The following is a 20,223-nucleotide window of genomic DNA, read 5'->3' on the forward strand; positions in this document are numbered from 1 at the left end:
TGATGGAATACAATGTATGGAATAAAAATAAAACCCCAAGCTCTTGACAGACTAAACTGAACCCTCTTGAACAAGGAAACCCCAGAAATACTTTAAAAACTAAGTGTCCCAGCCATGACAGGATAGGAGGTCAGTCACACCTCAGTATACCTCCTTTCTCACTAACCATTACCAGACTTTTCTCCTATGAGTTGAAGAAAAACCAGCCCTGGAAAACAAAGAACCAAAGATTCCTCCACTGACTTCAACTTCAACTAACTGCCTGACACTGCAGCCAGACTCCCCACCCTTTTCCTGGTTTTGACTCGACAGCTGACCAATTTCACAACACATTCCCTCCTAATAAATGATCACTGACCACAGACTTGTTCTGGCTGGTTTACAGAAGCTACACACAAAGCACCTTTCTGTCCTAAGTTTCATCTTTTGACATATATTTTTAGTTGTCCAGCTAATTTCTGTCTATTTTAGTAGAGATGGGTTCTCACTCTTGCTCAGGCTGGTCTTGAACTCCTGACCTCGAGCAATCCTCCTGCCTCGGCCTCTCAGAGTGCTGGGATTACAGGCGTGAGTCATCTTTTGACATATAGACTCTAATTTTACCATCTTTTAATGTTAAGTCTCTACCTCAAAGTGAACATGGGATGTATATAACATGTTTGTTTGCTTGCCACACATTTATGTGACCCCCTTTCATGAATAGTCATAGCCTCCTATAACCTGTTAAATATATATGGTTAGCCAACCATTTGCATAAAACTCCTGTCTCCCCCTTCCTCCCTCGAAGTGCCTGCTTTCAGCTTCAGCTGAAGGCTCCACTTCCCAGTTTGCACGTTGTAACCCATCATAAGAAATAAAGTTCTCCTTTCCAAATTTATAGATTTATTAATTTTAAGTCAACAAATGAAAGTTATATTAAGAAGGAATGCTGCAGCCATCCTTCTCTTTAGTATTCAAGAGGGAACTCCATAATCCTTAATAAAAAAGCACAGTGTTTGTCTTAGCTTGGGCTGTTATAACAAAATGTCATAAACTAGGTGGCTTAAACAACAGACATATATTTCTCACAGTTCTAGACCTGGGAAGTCTGAGATCGGGGTATCAGCAGTTCAGGGTCCTGGTGAGAACTCTCTTCCTGGCTTTCAGAAAGAAGTCTTCTTGCTGTGTCCTCCCAAGGCAGAGAGAGAAAGAAATCTCTTCTGGTAAAGGTATTAATCCCATCATGAGAGCTCCACCCTCATCATCTAATTACCTCCCAAAGGTCCCACCTCCAAATAGCACCACATTGGAAGCTAGGGCTCCAATATATGAAAGGGAGAGAAGGGAACAAAATTCAGGCCATAGCAGTATTCTTAATATAAATCTTATAAAATCAGAAAACGAACAAAAGAAAATAAGCTGAAAAAAGTAGAAGAAGAAAATGATCCAGAAAAAAACCTAAACTTAACGAAATAAATGAAAAATAAAGTATCATAGCCATTACAAACAATCTGAAAGCTTATATTAATATTTTTAAGAGTTCAATAGAGAAGCTTCTTTTAGTGGCTGGGAGCAGTGGCTCACGCCTATAATGCTAGCACTCTGGGTGGCCAGGGCAGGAGGATTACTTGAACTCAGGAGTTCCAGACCAGCCTGAGCAAGAGCAAGGCCCTATCTCTACTAAAAACAGAAAAATTAGCTAGGTGTCATGGTGCACACCTATAATCCCTGCTACTCAGGAGGTTGAGGCAGTAGGATCACTTGAGCCAGGACTTCGAGGCTGCAGTGAGTTATGATGACACCACTGTACCACTCTAGCCTGGGCATGACAGTGAGATTCTGTCTCAAATAATAATAATAATAACCTTTAAGAAAAATATGAGAAACCTCTTTTGAATCTATGTATGAAAAAAATGTTTTGTGTGTCTCTATAACTGTGCATATGATTAGAAATGAGAAAGAACACATTAGGAGAAATTACAATAATTACTTAAGAATATATGTAAGTATACAGCAACCAATCTCTTAACTTAGAGGAAAGAGATAATTCCCTAGAAAAATAAGTTATTAAAGACTGACCTAAAGAGAAGAAGAAAACATGAATAATTTCCATAGAAAATTTGAAAGAATTTAAATAAAAGCTACCATTTTTAAAGGGATCATGACCAAGTAGTTTCATCAATGAGTTCCATCCAATCTTTTGGAGCAAGGAATTCCAATATAATCCAGGCAATAGAAAAATATTAAAATCTCTCCAATTTATTTTGCGAAGTTAACATTACCTTAATACCCAAACCTGATAAAAGTATAAAAATATATAATTCAATGCTATTAAATCAAATATAACTTTCAGCAATATATAAAAAAATTTTGATAGTCTACTCACTAGAGTGCATTTTAGGAAAACCTAATATGGTTCAATATTAGGAAATATATCTTCATAATTAATTACATCATAAAATTGAAGAATAAACCATATAACTATAATAATGAATGACAAAAAGTATTTCATGAAAATTTGGTTATTCTTAATAAGAACTAGGTACAGTAATTTAGTAACCACATAAAAGTATTTAAATATAATAATACTTCACAAAACACATTAAACTTCTCAGATTAAGTATCTGAGAGAGTCTTAATATAGACAAATGCATAAACTACAGTGAAGTTTGACAGTAGGAATTGAGACAGGATGACAAATTTGAAATTTTCTATATATATATTCACATACACACAAGCATATACATATGTATTTACATAACATTCACACATACAAACACCATCAAATTATATATAAAAAATATATGTACATTCTTTCGCAGAAAACATATACAATATACATAATTAGACATTTGCATTTATTTTCTGTTTAAATGCTAGTTTACCTGTTTGGGAAGTCGGAATAAGGAATTCTTATAGAAAATGTCCTTAGCCTGGCTCCATGTACCATCAATGATGATGATTGTGGAAGGGTAAACAGGAGAATCTAATACAAATTCTTCCAAATTAGCAGCATCAGCTCCTGGATATAATATTAATGTACCAGACTTCCGGCAAACAGTTGAAAGTTCAGGATCTCTAAAAAAATTTTTTCAAAATATATCTTTATTAGCTTGTGAAGAAAAAAACATTGTATTATGCTTATTGAATTTCCTAAAGTTCCCCTATATCTAGGCATTTGTCCAATCAAATAGAAGTATTAATTAGTTCATAAAGTACAAATTAAAACATTCAAAATTGTATGTACTCTTTACTTATTCATTAGCCACAATTTTGCCACTCTCCTCTAGGCTTCCCAATCTCTATGGTTCTTCTCCATTAAAGCTTTTCTATCCAACTGTCAGTGATATAACTTAAACCTCCCAAAGAAGTCTTCCTTTCTCACTATTACTTTATCTGAAATTTGATCTACTTTATCATAGAAAACAACTGGCACAAACAATCCTACCACAAACAATCCCAGGACAATCCCTGTAGCAACAGAACCATAAGGAGAGTTATGTTACATAGGTTATTGGCAAACCAGATTCTTAAATTCACCTTATAGTATCTACTGGAAAAAAATTAAAATATTTTTCCCCAAAATATGCTTCTTCGACATATGCCATCTTTGAGATGGCTGTTCAGAGGGCATGCAAACAGAAGTAGCCCTGCAAAACTATCTTTTGTGGGGAAGACTTGTATCTGTAGAGAAAATCTGCACTGATACCACCAGGCTTTCTCTGAGCGCCTTGCCTTGTCCAGATCTAGGAAAGATTAATTGAGAGTCTGACACTATAAAGTTTTGAAAGAAACGTTAACCATCTATTCCCTCTGAGGGCTGCTAAGAGATTTCATCTACATAACAAGAGCACCTTTGCTAGCCAGGCCTCCTCTTCACCCCCTCCCGTATCTATTTTGGCACCACAGCCTACTTACCACACTCTAAGTCCCATTCTTTCTGTAAACTCAAGGTGGTATAAAAAAGTCAATTATCCAGCCATTGCTTTGAGTTCTTATATTTTGTAAGACTCTCATGCATGCTAATAAATTTGTATACCTTTTGTCCTATTAATCTGCCTAGCAAACCTTCAGAGGGCAACGGGGAAGTTTCCCCTTGGCCCCTACACCATCCAGTTCAGTTACAAGGTTAACTAAGTCAATATTCATTCAAAAATACATGTTAAAACATTTTGGCACTGGAGATGTAACAATTAATGAGATAGTCTCTGCTCACAAGCAAAAAACAAAAAACTTCTCTTGAAGGGTAAGGAGATAAGTAAAAGTTAATTAAAGACAATGTGATAATTTAGGCTTCCAATTTCAGTTCAAATACACAAAGAGCTTGTAAGTCATCAAGCTCATCCTAGCAAGAAAAATGATAACAAACTGAAAACCAACAACTTTTCTTCAATCCATCAAAGAACTAAGGCCCCAGGGCAAACACTCCAAAAATTAGAGAGAGAAGGCAAAAAAAGAGAATCAAAGCCAAAGCAGTTCACTGGGGAGCAGAAACCACTCATAACCGCTAGTAACTGGTAGGAACATTTCAACAGTCATTGACAAATTACTGAAGGCTGAGGGTGGACTAGCTTGAAAGTTAAAACTCCTGGGGGCCCAGTCTTGGCAGGGAGGGCCAATACTTTCCTGGGTTTTAATCCAAGAGGTCCATTAAATTCTCATAATGAAGGTCTGAGAAAAATCCCATTGTGCTTTAAGGTAGGGAAAGGTAAAAAGTAATCAGTGTTCTCTATAACAAAGGCCTTCCCTCAAGGCAAACTACTTTCCCAGAGCGTTTTTCTCACCTATTATTTGGCCATAAAAAGAAATCAAGTACTAATACATATTACAACATTCATGAACCTTGAAAATATTATGCTATCTGAAAGAAGCCAATCACAAAAGTCCACATACAGTATTCTACATATATGAAATTATTCTATATATAAGAAATATCAAATAAGCAAATCTATAGAGACAGAAAGTAGACTAATGTTTGCTTAGGGCTGGGAAAGGGCAGGGAGATGGAGATGAGAGAGGACATAAGGGATGGGTGATAGCTAAAGATACAGGGTTTCTTCCTGAGGTGATGAAATGTCGTAAAATTGGTGATGATTGCAAATATCTTTGCATATACTAAAAATCACTTAACTTGTCATTTTAAATTTGTAAATGAAATGCTGTGTGGATTATATCTCAATAAACCTGTTTCAAAAAAAAGAAAAGGGAAAGAGGAAGGTATACAATAACACTAATGAAAAGATACTGCAGTAGCTATATTAATTACAGACAAAGCTGACTTCGGAAGAAGGAAAATTATCAGGATGAAAGAGCATTACATAATGAGAAAGGAGTCAATTCTCTAAGAAAACATAACAATCTTTAACATGTATGTACTTGACAACTCAGTGTCAAAATGTGAGGCAAAAACTGATAGAAATGAAAGGAGAAATAGACAAATCCATAGTACAGTTAAGAGACTTCAACACAACTTCGTCGGTAATTGGTAGATCAAGCAGGCAAAAAATCAATATGAATATATTAGCCTGAGCAGCACTATCAGTCAACTTGACCTAATTGATATTTATAGAATAGTCCATCTCCCAAGTTCACAAGCAACATTCACCAAGATGACCACATTCTGGGCCATAAAACATACCTTTACAAGTTTAAAACAATAGAAATCATACAATACACAGTATGCTCTCTCAGACTACAATGGAATTAAAATAGAACTCAATAACACAAAGATAGTTGGAAAATTCCAAAAGATTTGGAAATTTAACAACACACTTCTAAATAAACCATGAGTCAAAAAAAAAGTCTCAGGGAAATTCAAAAATATTTTGAACTAAATGAAAATGAAAATATAACTTGTCAAAATTTGAGAGATAGGGGAGTGGAGGTGGAAAAAAAAATATGTGGGATGAAGCAAAAGCAATGCTTAGAAGGTCATTAATAGCATTAAAATGCACATATTAGAAAAGAAGAAAGACCTAAGATCAATAGCCTAAGCTTCCTCCTTAAAACAAACAAACAAACAAACAAACAAAAACACTAGAGAAGCAAGCAGGATAAAAAAAAAAAAAGTAAAACTTAAGATGGAAAACAATGGAGTTCAAAAAAGGAAAATAATACAAAAAATCAATAAAACCAAAAGCTGATTGTTATACACTGAACTGCCCCCCCAAAAAATTCACGTATTGTCATTCTAACCCTTTGTATCTCAGAATATGACCATATTTGGAGATAGATAAATCACCTTTAAGGAAGCAATTAAGTTAATATGAAGCCCTTAGGGTGGGCTCTAATCTGACTGGTATAATCATAAGAACAGGAAATTTGGACATACAAAAGAGACACCAGGGGCACATCTGCTCAGAGGGACAACCAAGTGAAGAGGCAGTGAGAGGGCAGCCACCTGCAAGCCAAGGGAAAGTCCTCAGGAGAAACTGAACCTGCTAACATTTTGATCTTGTACTCTAAACTCCAGAACTGTGGAAAAATAAATTTCTCTTTGGCTACCCAGTCTGTGGTATTTTGTTATGGCAGTCTTAGCATTGAACAACTAATACTAGCAATGAACAACTAGTATTTTAATTTTTTTTTTAAATATCATTTACAATAGAATTCCAAAAATGAAATATCTACGTATAAATCTAATAAAATACATATAGTACCAATATGTGAGAAAATAGGGAAGACTGGTTTAAAAAAGCAAAATAGATCTAACTAACTGATTTGGATTTACAGAATTATTGCAAGGATAGTACAGAGAGTTTCTATATACATTTTGGCCAGTTTCCCCTATTATCTAGAAATAAAATATATAAAAACAATAGCAAAAAAAAATGGAAGGGGGTTGCATGGAAATATATCTTTATAAGTATATAACATTAATACAAGGTAGACTGTGATAAATTTAGAGTGCATAGTATAGGCCAGGCGCAGTGGCTCACACCTGTAACTCTAGTAGGCTAGGATCACTTGAGGTAAGGAGTTTGAGACCAGCCTGAGCAAGAGCGAGATGGACCCCCCTCTCTACTAAAAAAACAGAAAAAATTTAGCTGGGCATGGTGGCACACGCCTGTAGTCCCAGCTACTCAAGAGGCTGAGACAGGGGAATCACTTGAGCCTAGGAGTTCAAGGTCACTGTGAGCTAGGCTGAAGCCATGGCTCTCTAGCCCAGGCAACAGAGCAAGACTCTGTCTCAAGAAAAAAAAAAAAAAGAGTACAAGTATAATCTATGGACTAACCACAAAAGACACACCTAAAAAGCCAACAAAGAGATAGAATAGAATGCAAAAGAAGTCTGAATAACCCAAAAGAACTACATAAAAGAGGAACAAAAGTCAAAGAGCTGATAGCACTAACAGAAAATACCAAGACCAGTAACTTCAAAGAAAATAATTCAATAATTACACTAAATGGAAATGGAATAAATTCTTCAATTAAACAACAGATTGTCACATTGGATTTAAAAAACCAAGATCCATATCATATAAACACTAGCATCATACCTAGTAGGTTTCAAGACAAGGAGTATTACCAGAGATAAAGAAAAACAATTAATAATGATAAAAGGGCCAATTCATGAAGAAAACATAACAATACTAAATACATATTCACCTAATTAAAGATTTTTAAAATATGTAACAAAAACAGAATGAACAAAATATAAAAACAGACAAATCCATAATCATGGCTGGAGATTTTGAACACAATTTTCTTGTTGAGAGAAAAAGTACACTTAAAATCAGTCATAACATAATAAATTTGAACAACACTATCAACCTTACTGATAATTTGACCTAATTGATAATTTGCTTATTAATGCTACATCTAACAATGAAGAATGCAGTTTTTTCTTGTGCATATATTCACCAAAAAACAGACTATACACTGGGACATAAAACAAATATCAATAAAATTTTTAAACCTAAAATCACAGAGTACAAATACAGCAGAAACCAAAATAATTATAATCATAATACATCTAAAACTTCCCCAATTATTTAGAAATTAGGCAACACACTCCTAAACAATCCATGTTTCAAAGAAGAAATCACAAGAGTAATTTAAAAATATTTTGAACTTAACAAAACAAAAACACAACTTAAAATTGGTGAGATGTAGCTAAAGCAATGGTTAAGAGAATTTAAATGTTTACATGAACAAAGAAGAAAGGTTTAAAATCAGTTATCTAATCTTCTACTAAAAATTATGAAAAGGAGGAAATTAAGTCCAAAGCAAGCAGAAAAAAGAAACAAACATTAAGAGTAGAAATCAATTAAATAGAAAACCAAAGAATAGGGTAAAATAGCACAACCAAATGTTGGTTCTTTAAAAAGATTGAATGAGACAGACTAAGAAAAAAGAAAGAACACACAAATTACCTAAATCAGAAATGAAAAAGAGGCTATCACTATAAATTCTGCAGACATGAAAAGACTAATAAAGAAATACTACAGGCTGGACAAAGTGGCTCATGCCTGTAATCCTAGCACTCTGGGAGGCCGAGGAGTGAGGATTGCACAAGATCAGGAGTTCGAAACCACCCTGAGCAGGAGTGAGACCCCGTCTCTACTAAAAATAGAAAGAAATTAATTGGCCAACTAAAAATATATAGAAAAAATGAGCCGGGCATGGTGGCATATGCCTGTAGTCCCAGCTACTCAGGACGCTGAGGCAGGATTGCTTGAGCCCAGGAGTTTGAGGTTGCTGTGAGCTAGGCTGACACCATGGCACTCTAGCCCGGGTAACAGAGATGCTGTCTCAAAAAAAGAAAAAGGAAATACTACAAACAATGTTATGTCAATAAATTTACCCATTTAGATGACTTGTACCATTTCTTTGAAAGGTACAAACTGCCAAAACTGACACAAAAAGAAAAATCTGAATTTCCTTATGTTTAATAAACAAATTATGTTTTTAAGAACCTTTCCACGAATAAAAACTCAAGAATCAGATTTACTAGTAAATTCTATCAAAATTCAAGAAAATAATAAAATCATACATAAATTCTTTATGAAACAGATAATGAATGGAAAATGACCAAATCATTTTATAAGGCCACCATAAACCTGACACAAAAACCTTACAAGAGCATTATAAAAAAGGAAAATCACCAAACCCAAATCCCTAATAAGACAAGAAATCAAAATTTTTCCTCAACAAAATACTGGCAAATCACATCCAGTAATATACAAAAAAAATACTATATTATGACTAAGTGAGCTTTATCTTAGGAATGCAAGGATATTTAACATTCAAAAATCAATTAGGCCGGGCGCGGTGGCTCACGCCTGTAATCCTAGCACTCTGGGAGGCCGAGGCGGGCGGATTGCTCAAGGTCAGGAGTTCGAAACCACGCTGAGCAAGAGCGAGACCCCGTCTCTACTATAAATAGAAACAAATTAATTGGCCAACTAATATATATAGATAAAATTAGCCGGGCATGGTGGCGCATGCCTGTAGTCCCAGCTACTCGGGAGGCTGAGGCAGGAGGATTGCTTGAGCCCAGGAGATTGAGGTTGCTGTGAGCTAGGCTGACGCCAAGGCAGTCACTCTAGCCTGGGCAACAAAGCGAGACTCCGTCTCAAAAAAAAATAAATAAATAAATCAATTAATATAATACAAACTAACAGAACCGAGGAGAAAATCTACATGATCATTTCAACAGACGCAGACAAAACATTTCATGAAACTCAGCAAACATCTCTTCATTAAAAAAAACTCTCAGCACTTTAGAAACTGATAAATGACATTACAAAAATAAAGATCTGAGGATCTATTGTACCACATGGGTGCTTATAGTTAATGATAATGTATTGTGTACTTGAAAATCCTTTATTAAAAGAATTTGTTCTGTAAAATTTGGATTTGGTCAAAAGGCCATGTGTGGCCCCAAAGCCATAGGATCCCAAGGGACCTTTAATAAAGGACTTTAATAAAGGCATAGTCCCACAGGTCTCCTCCTCACCTCTCCCCCAACCCACCCAATGGTTAAGAGCTCTGCTGTCTTCAGACTTCCACTGGCTTCCCATCAGCACCCTAACTTCTCTGGTGCCTGTGAGTAATAAATGTCTTTCGTTTCAGGTGTTTTGACTTCACTACCTCATTTTATCTCACCTGACACACCTATACCATAGTGTTCTTCCCAATATTATTTAACATCTTTAACAATCATAAAACCTCTGTGAAGTGATAGATAAGCTAATTAGCTTGATTGTGGTAATCATTTCACAATGTATACATATATGAAAACATCACATTGTATACTGTAAATATATATAATATTTATCTATCAATTATATCTCAATAATGTTGAGGAAGGGGGAAATACAGCCAATATATTTAACAATGTCCCCTGAGATTGAGATCAAGGTAAAGATGTTGGCTTTCACTACTTTAATAAACATTGTACAAGGTATTAGTTATTGCAATACAGCAAGAAAAAAAAAATTAAAAGTATAAAGACCTGGGCCGGGCGCTGTGGCTCACGCCTGTAATCCTAGCTCTTGGGAGGCCGAGGCGGGCGGATTGCTCAAGGTCAGGAGTTCAAAACCAGCCTGAGCAAGAGCGAGACCCCGTCTCTACTATAAATAGAAAGAAATTAATTGGCCAACTGATATATATATAAAAATTAGCCGGGCATGGTGGCGCATGCCTGTAGTCCCAGCTACCCGGGAGGCTGAGGCAGAAGGATCACTTGAGCCCAGGAGTTTGAGGTTGCTGTGAGGTAGGCTGACGCCACGGCACTCACTCTAGCCTGGGCAACAAAGCGAGACTCTGTCTCAAAAAAAAAAAAAAAAAAAAAAAAAAAAAAAGTATAAAGACCAGAAAGGAGGAAGTGTAAATGACTCTATTTGCAGATGATAATGCTGCTTACACAGAAAGTTCCAGGGAATCTACAAAACAATTTCTACAACTAATAAATGAGTTCACAAAGTCAATGGATACCGATTTAATATACAAAAATCAATTGTTTTCTCATATACTAAAGGCAAATAAGTGAAAATGAGGTTTTTTTGTTTTTATTTTTTTCATCTGCTGCCCAGGCTAGAGTGCCATGGTGTCAGCCTAGCTCACAGCAACCTCAAACTCCTGGGCTCAAGCGATCTTTCCACCTTAGCCTCTCGAGTAGCTGGGACTACAGGCATGCGCCACCATGCCCGGCTAATTTTATATATATATATATATATATGTATATATATATATACATATGTATATATGGGTATATATATATATATATATATTTCTTAGTTGGCCAATTAATTTCTTTTTTTTTTTTTTTTTTTTTTTTGAGACAGAGTCTCGCTTTGTTGCCCAGGCTAGAGTGAGTGCCGTGGCATTAGCCTAGCTCACAGCAACCTCAAACTCCTGGGCTCAAGCAATCCTTCTGCCTCAGCCTCCCAACTAGCTGGGACTACAAGCATGCGCCACCATGCCCAGCTAATTTTTTCTATATATATATTAGTTGGCCAATTAATTTCTTTCTATTTATGGTAGAGACGGGGTCTTGCTCTTGCTCAGGCTGGTTTCAAACTCCTGACCTTGAGCAATCCGCCCGCCTCGGCCTCCCAGAGTGCTAGGATTACAGGCGTGAGCCACCACACCCGGCCTAATTTCTTTCTATTTATAGTAGAGATAGGGTCTCGCTCAGGCTGGTTTTGAACTCCTGACCTTGAATGATCTGCCTGCCTGGGCCTCCCAGAGTGCTAGGATTACAGGCGTGAGCCACCACATCCGGCTGAAAATGAGTTTTTTAAAATTCCATTTACAAAAGATACCCAAGGCAATAGGTCTCTTATCAGTTCCCCATGATTACCTCTAAAAAAAGCCTCAATTAATCATCGAACTATCAGATTCACATTAAATCAATAGTTAATCTGCTTTAATTTAAAATTTATCAGGGAATAATAATTTACTTAGTAAGCACTGTATTTATTAGGCACCATAGGAAAAAGCTGAACTAAATCTAATATAAGAAACCTACCATCCTGAAGGCACTTTTAATAAAAATGAAATAAACAATAAATATATTTGCCTTTTATGTTTAACATATATTACTATGGAATTCAGATAAGACTATTCCTTTATTTGTACCATTTGGTTTGTGTGTTTTTATTTCTGTTTTTGTTTTGCTTTGGCTTGTCTTACATAATTTTGTTGGGGGTGGGGGATGCAGAACTTCAATTTATTGACCACTTCTAATTTCCAGTTTTTAGACCATGTTCTCGGTCTAATGAATATGCTGAAGAAAATCATTTTTAAGGGTCTGTGTAGAAAAGAGTTATTTTAAATTGCCCTAAAAGTTAATTTACCTTTCTTCACTGAAGCGACGACCAATCTTTACTTTACACTTGTCCTGGGGGAGGCATGCTGCTAGTAGAGGAACTGTCCGCAACACTTTGTTTTCCTTTAATTAAAAAATTAATTACAACATAGATTTTTGCTTAAACAGTTTTAAATCTTTTATGATGAAAATCTGATTCATAACTTTACATATAACTTTCACAAGTCTTTTACTAAAGAGCACAGTTTAATAAAAGGAGGTAAGTTTCTCTGATTTATCAGTACTAAGCATAATAAAAGCATACCTTTTTATTCTGTTTGAATATGTTTATAGGTTAAGTGATCAAACAAGATATTAATCTATATAATGATTAGGACTATACAAATGTAAATTTGTGTTTAACTAAACTGAATCATTTATTCTAACACTTTTTTTTATTTCAACAGTAATCACAATTTTGTACTACTTCAGGTTGAAGATAATTGCTTAGATCTTTATGCACAGAAAGCAAGGTAGTGTTCAAAAAACTAAACAATGGGGCACATCAAAGGGACACAGAAGCCAATCTTATTAATGGCTAAAATGGAACAATTTCAGAAACATTACAAATAACATAATATTGGGTTATAACCCAAAGTGTAAAATAGAGTCTAAAATGATATGAATGAATAAATAAATAAGTGAGGGGAAGGTACAAATCTTCCTCACAAAAGAATTCTAAGTAATAAATGTCAATACTTCCCAGTCCAGAAGGTGGAGCTTAATCTCTCCCTCCCAGAGTGTTTTAGGCCCTTGCTTCCAAAGAATACAGTATGGAAAGAGAACAAAATAATAACTTTAGAGTAGAGAAACCTGGTGACCATTTCTGAAAATTCCATTAACTTGACTATCATCAGTAGTTTTTTCAACGTCCTAGTTCCCAACATTGGAAACCACCTTTCTTGTTGCCACAAAAATTCTATCCTTAATCCTATAGAGCCAGGTGATTGGCTACTCTGCTTTAGGTGGTTTTAGGACATGTTTCAGTGTTTCATATAATGTTCTTCCCTCCTTACCACCGCTATGAGACACTGACACAGACTTAATAACTTTCCCAACTTTTATCAAAGTAATAAACATATATATGTCAAATTAAACAGTGTCAAAAGATTTAAAATGCCACACCTATTTCCAGATACACTCCCCAGTACCACTTCCCAGAGGCAATTACTTTAACTCCTTTAGTTATTTTTTTCTGGTAGTTATCTCCATATGTCTATCTAATATGAGCTTTGCTATTTCTTGATTTATCAATTTTAGATATTATCTAAAAACTACCAATTAGCATAACAGCTAACATTAATGTAAATATATATATGTTTGTGTGTGTGTATATATATATATATATATAAAGGGACAGAGAGAAAGGAAGAAAGAGAAATTCATTTACTTTTCACAATAAATTGGGAAAGAAATATATCTGTCATTTCATTCATTTTACTAATGAGGAAACTGAAACACAGAGAGGTTGCTGAACTTGCCCAGGGTTACAGAATTTACAGAGCTATGAAGGATTTGAACTCAGGCAATCTGGCTCCAGAGCCCTCATCTTAACTAGTCCACTTTAAACTACAGCCTCTCATAATAAATGAGGATTTAGCTTTCTAACACCAATCCTTACCCTCACATCTTCTAATATTTTTAAGTTAAATCCATAAATAGTTGTGGTATTATCACATATATTAGTTTTTATCCATGGCTCCTGGTTCATAACTTCCATAATCCTTGTTATAATGCTGGGTCACTTCAGGCCTCTAGAGAGAATTTCTCTCTCTGACCTTCTCCTGTCCTCCTTTCACCTGCCCAAGGCAGTACCTAATCTGTCTGTGGGTCAAAACACCCTCATTCCAGAGAGGCTCCTGCACCATACCCTGGAAGAAAGAATGTTGCACAGAGAGGCCAGGAGGCATCTGAATAGACAGGCCTTGCTGGGTTTACATCAAGTGCTTTTTGTCCAATCACATTTCTACACAGTTGTCAATTATTATTATGACGAAGCCTCTACAAAAACACAAGAGGACAGGGTTCGGTAAGCTTCTGTAAAGCTGAACGTGTGGAGGCGGATAGAAGGTGAGTAAAAACCCATTCCTGTGAGTCTGCACACCCCGACTGCATGGGGACAGAAGCTCCTGCTCTCAAGACCCTTCCAGACCTCACCCTATGTTTCTCTTAATCTGGCTGTTTGTTTATTCTTTGTAATAAATCAGTAAACATAAGTGTTTCCCTAAGTTCTGTGAGCTGCTCTAGCAAACTAATCAAACTGAAAGAGGGGGCCATGAGAATTCCAACTTGAAGCCAGTCTGTCAGAAGTTCCAGAGGCCTGGACTTGCTACTAGCATCTAGGGGAAGGGGACAGTTTCGAGGACTGAGCCCTCACGCTGTGGGATCTGACACTATCTTCCAGTAGATAGTGTCAGAATTGAATTAGAAGATACCCAGATGGTGTCCACTGCTTGGTATGTGGGGAAAACCCCCCACATGTGGTCACAGAAGTCTTCTTCTGTGTTGATGATTGCTGTGGTGTGACAGTAGAGGGAAAAACACAGTTTGAGAGTTTTTCCCAAAGCAACAGTGTTTGCATTATTATGGCTAACTACATACTGTGCACAAAGGCCAAATAGTTTAACAAAATGCTTCTTTCTTATAAAGCTTCTTGTAATTTTTGAGCTGCTTGTAATTTTGCTTTTATCCTTAAGTAATTTTCTACATATTTGTACCTACTCTTTGAAATGCTCTATCATATAATTTCCATATTACCTCTACCAAGTTTTCCTTTCCCAAAGCCCTCTCCTGGAGCCTATCCAAATGTTTTTTAATCACTTTTTTAGGGGACAGTCATCAAATTAGCATCCTTTTATTGAAAATAGTGAAGTTAAGCACAGGTAGCCCAGTATTATTGAGTTAGATGAAGATCAGAAAGTTCCTTTGTTGATAAGAAACTGTATAGATATATCTATGTATGCATAAAATACATTTGTAGCACACACAATTATGGATGGATCATCCAAATCATGGATTAAACATGGTAAAAAATAAGTTAAAAAATAAAAGATTTGAAAACATCAAAATTGCTACAAATTGATGAAAATATCCACATTTAAAAAGCCATCAACTGCGTGTGGTGGTTCACCCCTATAATCCCAGCTACTTGGGAGGCTGAGGCAGGAGCATTGCTTGAGGCCAGAAGTTCAAGACCAGCAAGACCCCATCTCTAAAAAACTGATTTTTCAAAAGTTAGCTAGGCATGGTGGCATGTACCTGTAGTCCCAGCTACTCGGGAGGCTGAGGCAGGAGGATTGCTTGAGCCCAGGAGTTTGAGGCTACAGTGAGCTATGATGACACCACTGCACTCTAGCCTGGCAACAGAGTGAGACTCTTTCTCAAAAAAAAAAAAAAAAAAAGAAAAAGAAAAGAAAAGAAAAGAAAAAGAAAAAGAAAAAGAAAAAGAAAAAGAAAAAGAAAAAGAAAAAGAAAAAGAAAAAGAAAAAGAAAAAGAAAAAAAAATAATATATATATATATATATAAATGAAATCAAAATCAAAAACTTACTTATACATTTACTTTGTACTTGTAATACTAAAATGCTAAAGCTATTTCCACTTCAGCAAGACATCAAGAAACATAAGCTATGAGCAAAATAAAAAAAAGAAATGATTTTCTTAGCTCTTTACTCACAAAATCTCATCTTTTCTTCATATAAAGTTGTTGTAGTTCTAAATTTCTATACTATTCAGTAACACAATTTTTATGAAATCTTATCTGTCCCTAAAGCACATGACTCTATACTATCACATGATAAATAAAGGAAACAATTTTTTCTCAAAGAGAAAGCATTTATCATCAATTTCTTTCCAGGAAATGCTAAAGACCTGGGAAGGATGAGTATGCTTATCTGTGTGCTTGCTCTGTTGCACTAATATTCTATCTGAAATTATATATTTTACAAAATCTTACTCACCTCTGCTGGATGCTGAATTATATACAAGTGGGTAGAGATATGCAAAGGGTGCACTGGTAGAAATGGACACAAGCACACTTTCTGAGGCCGGCTGAAAAGTAGAAAGAAAAAGAAAACTTGTAAAGTTTTTAAATGCAATGATATAACAATTTCCTAAATCCCACCCCATTTATATAAAGAGGTTTGCTAAAACTGCATTCTTTTCAAAAGGAAACACCAAGAATGAATTTAATCAATCTGACTTTAGACATGAGAATTTAGGGGGAAATTCGAGTAAATTGTTTACCATTTACATATTAATAAAGTACCTCAAAAAAGTCTTACCTTAGTTATCTTTAATGGAAGAACACTCACAAGTCACCATTCATAAAGCAACACTTCTCCTAACTTGCATCTCAAATCAAGAACAGATCTCATATCAGAGAGAAATCTGGCAACTCTTCTACATGAAGAAATACCTTTACACTCCCTCCCATCTCCACCTAGGGATACTTTTCTCCACCTACACAATTTCCTATCCCATCCCTTCATTTTCTTATATATCAAATTTTGATTTCTCCTCCATGTCCTCTCTATTGCTTAAGCAATTAGTTTGTATTATAAGTGAAATTCAGAGTGTCAGGTCTTCCTTTGTCATATTTTGTGATCATTTTGGTAAGCAGTAACACATAAAAGGCAAAAATATTCACTGAAGAAAATATTTACTAAAGGAAAAACAACTAAGCACTTTATAAACACTGTAAACACTGTAACTGTGATTTAAGCTAAAACTAATTGCTTTGGTTCATGCTTTGATAAGCTCATAAAACATCATTACCTATTTATTTTAAAGCATGTCCTCTTTATTAACCTAATTCTAATTACAATGACTTCAACCTAATAAAACTACATTTCTTTAAAACATTTTGCAATTCCAACATACCAAATTTACATTTAGCAAGTTACTTTATAAGATGAATTTGTGCTTATTTGCTACCTTAATAGCAATCTTTCTCCTACTTTCCTCCTCTATAATGCTCGGCATGCACCATGATGGTGACCAGAAACCATCTCTTACTACACTAGTGCCTAAGTGCAGAGTAATTGCTCTCCTCATTCTGAAATCTTTTTCCAAGGAACAAAAGAACTCTCTACATCCAAACTTAACTTCTAGAAGGTTTAAATATTTCAAATCAATTATCAATTAAATAATTTACAAACTCAACAATTTTTTATTCAAATATTTACTGCATATCTAAGTGCCAAACATTAGGCACTTGCGACAACAAAACAAAGATTTCTGCCTTTATGGAGTTTATTGTTCTCACTATCCATGCCCAAGAGAACTTTTTAAAGGTTCCTTGCTTTGCTGGGCACGGTGGCATGCACCTGTAGTCCCAGCTGCTCAAGAGCTGAGGCAGGAGGATCGCTTGAACCCAGGAGTTTGAGAGTGCAGTGCACTATTATGGCTCCTGTGAATAGCCACTGCACTCCAGCCTGGGCATCACAGCAAGACCCCATATCTTAAAAAAAAAAAAAAAATTTATAAGTTCCTCACTTCCTATGAACTATTATACTTGATAGGAAAAAAGTAACACATAACTGAATATCAAAACTGATTATTTGTCAATAATGAACATTCATTTTAAAGTAAAAAGCTACCTCTAGAATTTATATAGATCTGAGGAATAGATTAATATATAAAGAAATATAAACTGGCCAACTGAGTATGGGTTTGGAGAGTAACTATTTAGATATGTCACTAACAATGTCACTGCTTTGCTATGTGACTTTGGGCATGTCACATTTTTTCAATTTCCTCCTTTGCAAAACTGGTAACACTAAGGCACCAAGAAAGTTTTGAGGCATAACCACTGAATTTCTGGCAAACATTATAAAAACGTAATCATTATTGGCTACTATTCTTAGCTAATTTATAACAGAATGACCAAAGCAGAAGCTGAGATTTCCCCTTCTCTACATTTATAGTATATTTTAAAGGGAGTATAAACACTATTTTTCTATTCATTAGAGTTTACCTTCTTTAAAATCTATATAACCCAATTAATGTCAATTACATTATTAAGGCATGCCTATCATTCTAGCACTCTGGGAGGCCAAAGTGGGCGAATTGTTTGAGGTCAGGAGTTCGAGACCAGCCTGAGCAAGAGCGAGACCCCGTCTCTACTAAAAATAGAAAGAAATTAATTGGCCAACTAAAAATATATAGAAAAAATTAGCTGGGCATGGTGCCACATGCCTGTAGTTCCAGCTACCCAAGAGGCTGAGGCAGGAAGATCGCTTGAGCACAGGAGTTTGAGGTTGCTGTGAGCTAGGCTGACGCCACGGCACTCTAGCCCGGGAAACAGACTCTGTCTCAAAAAAAAAATTTATATTTTTTAAAAAATTGTTTAAAAAATGTATATTCTTAAAATATAAATCAAACCCTCAAATAATTTTCCTAAGGGAACTTTATAAAATAGGTTTTTTTTCTTCTTTTTCATTAACGATGTAGAAACAAATATGTAGGCTTCCTATCAGACTAACACTGACTTGCTTCCTAAGTGAATGCTATAATACAAAGGTAATCTGTCACTCTGGGCATGCGATCTCTGACAGCCTGTGGGCTAATAAAATTACATCTGACATATGACTAAAGATGTTAGGACCTATAAAAACATTTTTCAGAAGCTTAATTAAATTTCTTACATAATATTCACTGAAAGCTTTTTTCCTCATAGTACTGATTTTAATCAAGATAATCTCACATAAATTCATTTTAAAGATCAGTGAATAGATTTACAACAGTTGCTATTTTTAAGGGATTTCTTTTATCTACTAAACAAAAACAAATGTAGAACTCAGAAAAATAGTGTACCTCAAATTTTCCAATTCTCAACAAAATTTTTATAGTCCAAACAGAGTGAAAAACCAAAGAACAAAATGTTTCATAGCTTTTCACTGAATTAGTTGAATAGATACACTGCATTACACATAAAATGACAATTTTCCCAATTTTAAAACAGGCTTTGAAAAACTAAATACCACAGTGCCCTCTGCTGTAATTTTAAAGAAACTTAAATGATCTGTAAGGTAAACTCTAGGTTTTTAATTTCTGAAACTATATATTCCACATTATCAATGAAGTTGGAGAAACAGCTTTACATTATTAACATAATATTATAATAAATTCTCATCTCTTAAAGAAGCATCTCTCTAGAAGCAAAGTAGATAACATCTTATATTTCTGACTGAATCATTATAAATAACAATGATATTCTCACATCCCCCAAAATTGTTTTTCTTACTAGATTCTTTTTCCTTATAACTGGCTTCAAGGAGTGGAGAAAGGACAGACTTAGAAAAAAATCACTGTTGTAGGACAGAAAGTAACTCTATAAATATCTTTAGATGAGAGTTTCAGAGACCTGTGCCTCAGAGGGCATGCCTAGAGCAGTGGAAAAATTATCATTATTTGAACTGTGGATTCACATCTTACTGTCACTAACAATGAATCTCAACCTAAGTATATACTGTGCTTTGAAATAATGAATAATGGCAGTGAGATTCCATCATAATATCATTATTAGTAAGACATTTTCAAATAGTTTATTTCACCATTATTTCTTATTTTTTAATATATATTTTTGTGTATGTTTGATGAGGCACATCATAAATTAATATATTATAAATGTAAGTAATAAAAGATAAATAAGTATATCTAATAGAAATACATCCTAATTTTTTTAATCAATTATAGTATATAATCAAAATAATTATATCACTGGCCTATAGATATGTTTGTTCCTACTATAGGATCTATAATTATTAAAGTTTAGGTGACTATTATAATTAAAGAAGGCTTCGTAGAGGCCAGATGCCTGGAGAACAAAAGCTTTGGATCCAGAGAGATGACGATATACAGTAGCTACACAAATTCCTTACTAAAACAGTGATGACAAACTGAGAGATCAACTAAGACTGGGAAGC

At 35.0% G+C, this 20,223-nt stretch overlaps 1 protein-coding gene across 1 annotated transcript in view; it reads right to left on the reverse strand.

Annotated features, from left to right (window-relative positions):
• The window catches only part of DTWD2 (DTW motif tRNA-uridine aminocarboxypropyltransferase 2), a 92,213-nt gene that overhangs the window by 54,422 nt on the left and 17,568 nt on the right, over positions 1 to 20,223 (reverse strand). The window contains exons 2-4 of the mRNA XM_012766106.3: positions 16,255 to 16,345; positions 12,285 to 12,379; positions 2,865 to 3,057 (exon numbers count right to left, since the gene is read on the reverse strand). Coding sequence (XP_012621560.2) covers positions 2,865 to 3,057; positions 12,285 to 12,379; positions 16,255 to 16,345 — 379 coding nt within the window. The remainder of the gene's footprint in view (positions 1 to 2,864; positions 3,058 to 12,284; positions 12,380 to 16,254; positions 16,346 to 20,223) is intronic.

Source organism: Microcebus murinus, chromosome 11 (genome assembly GCF_040939455.1).
Source record: "Microcebus murinus isolate Inina chromosome 11, M.murinus_Inina_mat1.0, whole genome shotgun sequence".
Classification (NCBI taxonomy): Eukaryota; Metazoa; Chordata; class Mammalia; order Primates; family Cheirogaleidae; genus Microcebus; species Microcebus murinus.